Source organism: Gopherus flavomarginatus, chromosome 9 (genome assembly GCF_025201925.1).
Source record: "Gopherus flavomarginatus isolate rGopFla2 chromosome 9, rGopFla2.mat.asm, whole genome shotgun sequence".
In the NCBI taxonomy this organism is placed as follows: domain Eukaryota; kingdom Metazoa; phylum Chordata; order Testudines; family Testudinidae; genus Gopherus; species Gopherus flavomarginatus.
The window spans coordinates 23,378,371-23,384,459 of NC_066625.1; the positions used below are offsets into that span (position 1 = coordinate 23,378,371).

General features: G+C 46.9%; 1 protein-coding gene across 2 annotated transcripts; it reads left to right on the top strand.

The window, feature by feature from the left end:
- The first annotated feature begins 980 nt into the window (after positions 1-980).
- LOC127057599 (uncharacterized) lies at positions 981-4,479 on the top strand. Of its 2 annotated transcripts, none has more exons than XM_050966486.1 (2): positions 981-1,342; positions 3,916-4,479. In XM_050966486.1, the coding sequence occupies exons 1-2, from the start codon at positions 1,147-1,149 to the stop codon at positions 4,407-4,409; spliced, it is 690 nt and encodes a 229-aa protein (XP_050822443.1). In that variant the 5' UTR covers positions 981-1,146; the 3' UTR covers positions 4,410-4,479. The 2 variants fall into 2 exon arrangements, with proteins under 2 accessions (XP_050822443.1, XP_050822444.1); XM_050966487.1 differs by having other exon boundaries at positions 983-1,327.
- The last annotated feature ends 1,610 nt before the right edge of the window (positions 4,480-6,089 follow it).

The window sequence follows — 6,089 nt, forward strand, 5'->3', positions numbered from 1 at the left end:
ACAAGAAACTTTTAATTAAAGAGTGAAAAACAGTAAAAATTATCTTTGTAAATTTTAAAAAATGGAATAGGTACAGGGTCTTTCAGCTATAGACACTGGGAACACCCTCCCAGCCTAAGTATACAAGTACAAATTAAAATCTTTTCAGCAAAATACCAATTTGAACTCCTTTCAGCCAAATACACATTGGAACTTCTTCCAACCAAATACACATTTGCAAATAAAGAAAACAAACATAAGCCTAACTTGCTTTATCTACCTAGTACTTACTATTTTGAATCTGTAAGAACCTGTATCAGGGAGATTGGAGAGAAACCTGGTTGCACGTCTGGTCCCTCTGAGCCCCCAGAGTGAACAACAACCAAAAACTAACAGCACAGCACAAAAACTTCCGTCCCTCAAGATTTTAAAGTATCCTGTCCTCTGATTGGACCTCTGGTCAGGTGACAGCCAGTCTCACTGTTCTTGTTAACCCTTTCCGGCAAAGAGATATGAAGCACTTCTGTTCTATTAACTCTTATTTATCTGTTTGTGACAAGCGCTAAAATTGGTATTATTATATCGGGTTAGAGTTAGTGTGGCCGCAAATCGATGGTATTGGCCTCCGGGCCATATCCCACAGGGCACCACTGACTGCTCTGAACACCTATCTGAACTCGGATGCACTGGCCAGATAGACAGGAAAAGCCCCGCGAACTTTTGAATTTCATTTCCTGTTTGGCCAGCGTGGAGCTCTGATCAGCACAGGTGACCACACAGAGCTCATCAGCACAGGTAACAATGCAGTCTCCTGAGAATCGAAAAAGAGCTCCAGCATGGACCACATGGGAGGTACTGGATCTGGTCGCTATATGGGGAGAGGATTCAGTGCTAACAGAACTCCTTTCAAAAAAACGAAATGAAAAAACTTGAAAAAATTTCTAAGACCATGAAGGAGAGAGGCCACACCAGGGACTCAGTGCAGTGCAGAGTGAAAGTGAAGGAGCTCGGACAAGCTTACCAGAAAACCAAAGAGGCAAACGGAAGGTCTGGGGCAGGGCTGAAAACATGCCGCTTCTACGCTGAGCTGCATGCAATTTAAGGGGACTGCGCCACCACTACCCCCGCCCGTCCTTGGATTCCGTGGTGGGGGTTGTAATCTCAGCCATGCCTGAGGATTATGTGGACGAGGAAGGTGAGGAGGAGGAAGAGGAGGATGAGCTTGAAGAGAGCACACAGCACTCTGTTAGCCCCAACAGCCAGGAGCTTTTTCTGACCCAGACGGAATTACCGTCCCAGCCCTCCCAAGCCACTAGCCCAGACAGTGAAGCCATGGAAGCGACCTCTGGTGAGTGTACCTTTGGTGAATGTACCTTTTGTCATAAACAGATAGCTAAGGGTTAATGTCTCTTTCACCTGAAGCACCTGACCAAAGGACCAATCAGGAAACTGGATTTTTTCAACTTTGGGTGGAGGGAATTAAGTGTCTGTGTCTTTGTTTTCTGGCTGCCTGCTTTCTCTGAGCTTTGGAGAAGTAGTTCTACTTTCTAATCTTCTGTTTCCAAGTGTAAGGACAAAGAAATCAGATAGTAAGTTATATGGTTTCTTTTCTTTGGTATTTGCATGAATATAAGTGCTGGAGTGCTTTGATTTGTATTCTTTTTGAATAAGGCTGTTTATTCAATATTCTTTTAAGCAATTGACCCTGTGTTGTATCATCTTAATACAGAGAGAACATTTGTACTTATTTTTCTTTCTTTTTATATAAAGCTTTCTTTTAAGACCTGTTGGAGTTTTTCTTTACTTCAGGGAAATTGAGTCTGTACTCACCAGGGAATTGGTGGGAGGAAGAAAAGGGGAGATCTGTGTGTTGGATTGCTAGCCTGACTTTGCATTCCCTCTGGGGGAATAGGAAAGTACTTTTTGTTTTCAGGATTGGGAACAGAGAGGGGGAGTCTCTCTGTGTAGTTTCACAGAGCTTGTGTCTGTGTATCTCTCCAGGAGCACCTGGAGGGGAGAAGGGAAAAAGGATTATTTCCCTTGGTTGTGAGACTCAAGGGATTTGGGTCTTGGGGTCCCCAGGGAAGGTTTTTCAGAGGGACCAGAGTGCCCCAAAACACTCTAATTTTTTGGGTGGTGGCAGCAAGTACCAGGTCCAAGCTGGTAGCTAAGCTTGAAGGTTTTCATGCTAACCCCCATATTTTGGACGCTAAGGTCCAAATCTGGGACTAAGGTTATGTCATGGTGGCAGCGGTGGGATATAGACAGAATCCAGAAGCCAGTGGAAATATTTTATTTTTCTCTTCTCTGCTAAGGGCTTTTTAGCAGAGAGAAACGGTTGGTTTTAAAAGGGAACCAGAGAGAATTTTTTTTTTCTGCTCTCTCTCGCAGTTTGTGGCTTGCATGTTAAGGGTCTTTTGTCATGCAATTGCCCTCCCATTAGGAGGCGAGTACCAGCACTTATAGGCATGCAAATAAAGTGGTTTTTCTGGTTTCCCTTCATTGAACATTAGCTAGAGAGAGAAAAGGAAAATTAGCTAAAGGCACTGTTGCTAGGCAGACTTCAGGAGGCAACAGAAAACCTGCAGTTCAGAAGATAAACACCGGAGGGCACCCCAACACAAGAAAACAGGAACCATGACTTCTAAGGCAAAAATTGACGCCGAAGAACAAATCAAAGAAGCTGAACACAGGCGACAACTGGAAATAAAACAAAAAAGAGATGGAGATGAAAGAAAGAGAAGAACAGATCAAAGAGGCAGCCTACCAAAGAGAACAGGCAGCCAAAAAGGCAGCCAAAGAGGCAGCACACAAAAGAAAACTAGAAGAAGAAGAGGTGGCCTACCGAAGGAAACAAGCAGAAGATGAGTTGGCCCACAGAAGGAAGCAAGAAGAAGAGGAGGCGGCCCACCGCCGAGACATGGAGCCCAGACAGTGAAGCCATGGAAGCGACCTCTGGTGAGTGTACCTTTGGTGAATGTACCTTTGTAAATATAAAACATGGTTTAAAAGCAAGCTTTTTTTAATGATTGATTTGCCCTGAGGGCTTGGGATGCATTCGCGGCCAGTAAAGTTACTGGAAAAGTTTGTTAACATGTCTGGGGATGGAGCAGAAATCCTCCAGGGACATCTCCATGAACCGCTCCTGGAGGTACTCCAAAAGCCTTTGCAGAAGGTTTCTGGGCAAGGCAGCCTTGTTCCGTCCTCCATGGTAGGTCACTTTACCACGCCATGCATGTAGCAAGTAATCGGGTATCACTGCATGACAAAGCATAGCTGCATATGGTCCCGGTGATTGCAGGCATTCAAGAAACATCCGTTCTTTATCTCACTCTGTTATCCTCAGCAAAGTGATATCGTTCATGGTAACCTGGTTGAAATTCAGGAATTTAATTAAGGGGACAGAGATGGCCTTTTTCCTACAGGCGTGTTTGCCTGTTGCTTACAAGAAATCCTTCCGTGCATGTAGCCAAGCGGGGGGAGGGGAAGAAGGATAGCGCTGAGCTTTCTCGCGTTTGGCTAGCAGGAATCTTCCCAGCTACCAGCCACGTGGTGAGGGGGAAGGGGGGTGATTAGCAGTAATCTTCCATGATACCAGCCGTGGGGTGGGGGGAGGGGGTAAAGCGATCATCCTAGAGAATTGGAGGGGGGGTGGGGATGGCTTCTGTGAATGGAAGTGAAGGCTGCTGAAACCGAAAGACAATGGCTTACCATGGCCGCATGCAAGCTGAATTCTGATGCCCGGACCTGCGTCTGTGAGATCTGTAACACCAGAGCCCAGGCACTCAAAGTTAAGATGCAAAATGCGACTTTGTAGTGAAATCACATGTGCTGTGTAAGGTGAATAGTGTTGTTCACTGTGAAAGAGTATAACCATTGTTCTGTAAAATGTATCTTTTTAAATACTTCTCTCCCTTTTTTCCCTCCCTCATGCAGCTGCACATTTTTCAAGCCTCCCTACTCCATCCCGAAGGCTAGCTCAGATAAGGCGGAGGAAGAAGAGGATGCGAGACGAAATGTTCTCTGAAATCATGGAAGTAACCCGCAATGAAAGAGCTCATCTGAATCAGTGGAAGGACGTGGTATCAAATTACAGGAAAGATGCCAGTGAAAGTGAGGACAGGAGGGACCAACGTGAAGAGAGGAGAGACGCTCGAGATGAGAGGTGGTGGCAGGAAGATCTGCAGTGGCGGAATGAAATGCTGGGGCTGCTGCGTGATCAAACTGACATCCTCCGACGTCTGGTGGAGCTTCAGGAAGAGCAGCGAGGTCACAGAGTGCCGCTGCAGCCCCTGTGTCACCACCCTCAGTACTCACCATGTTCCATATCTTCCTCACCCAGACGTGTAAGAACGCGTGGGGGAAGGCTTTGTGCACCCACCCACTCCACCCCCGTGGACAGCCCAACCAAAAGGCTGTCATTACATTGAAATGATTTTAGTGGCCTTTTCCTTCCCTCCTATCCTCCTCCCAAACCGCACCCTTGCCAGTTCTCTCCCTCTTTTTTTAATGAGCTCTTTAATAAAAAATACATGATTTTTAAACGATAGTGACTTTATTTTCTTAAGCAAGCTGTAATCGAAGGGGGAGGGTGGGTTGCTTACAGGGAATGAGTCAATCAAGGGGGTGGGGTTCATCAAGGGGAAATAAACACAGCAGTCACACTGTACCCTGGCCAGTGATGAAATTCGTTTTCAAAGCTTCTCTGATGTGCACCGCTTCCCGGTGTTCTCTTCTAATTGCCCTGGTGTCTGGCTGTGCGTAATCAGCGGCCAGGTGATTTGCCTCAGCCTCCCACCCCACCATAAAGGTCTCTCCCTTACTCTCACAGAGATTGTGGAGCACACAGCAAGCAGCAATAACAAAGGGGACATTGGTTTGGCTGAGATCTGAGCGAGTCAGTAATGTGTGCCAGTGCACCTTTAAACAGCCAAATGCACATTCTATCACCATTCTGCACTTGCTCAGCCTGTAGTTGAACAGCTTCTAATCACTGTCCAGGCTGCCTGTGTATGGCTTCATGAGCCATGGCATCAAGGGGTAGGCTGGGTCCCCCAGGATAAATATAGGCATTTCAACATCCCCAACAGTTATTTTCTGGTCTGGGAAGTAAATTCCTTGCTGAAGCATTTTAAACAGAGCAGTGCTTCTGAAGACGCGAGTGTCATGAACCCTTCCTGGCCATCCCACGTGGATGTTGGTGAAACGTCCCTTGCGATCCACCATTGCTTGCAGCACCGCTGAAAAGTACCCCTTGCGGTTTACGTATTGGGTGGCCTGGTGCGCCGGTGCCAAGATAGGGATATGGGTTCCATCTATTGCCCCCCTACAGTTAGGGAATCCCACTGCAGCAAAGCCATCCACTATGGCTTGCACGTTTCCTAGAGTCACAACCTTTTGTAGCAGCAGCTTTGGCTACTTGCATCACAGCAGCCCCCACAGTAGATTTTCCCACTCCAAATTGATTCCCGACTGACCGGTAGCTGTCTGGCGTTGCAAGTTTCCACAGGGCTATTGCCATTCGCTTCTCCACTGTGAGGGCTGCTCTCATCTTGGTATTCTGGCGTTTCAGGGTAGGGGAAAGCAAGTCACAAAGTTCCAAGAAAGTGCTCTTACGCATGCTAAAGTTTCGCAGCCACTGCGATTCATCCCACACCTGCAAAACTATGCGGTCCCACCAGTCTGCGCTTGTTTCTCGGGCTCAAAATCGGCGTTCGATGGGTAGAACCTGCCTCATTACCAACAGGAGCTCCAAAGCGCAGGGGCCCACGGTTAAGGAGAATTCAGTTTCCATGTCCTCATCACTCTCGTTGCCGCGCTGCCGTAGCCGTCTCCTCCTCCTCGTCTGGCTTTGCAGTTCATGGTTCACCATAGACTGCGCAAGAATGTGTGAGGTGTTTACAAAGTTCAAGATCACAGTGTTGATCAGAGCGGGATCCATGCTTGCAGTGCTATGGCGTCTGCACAGTTCACCCAGGCCTGGTCCACACTACACAGTTAAATCGATTTAAACAGCGTTAAATTGATTTAATGCTGTACCCGTCCACACTACAAGGCACTTTAAATCGATTTTAAGGGCTCTTAAAATTGATTTCTGTACTCCTCCCCAA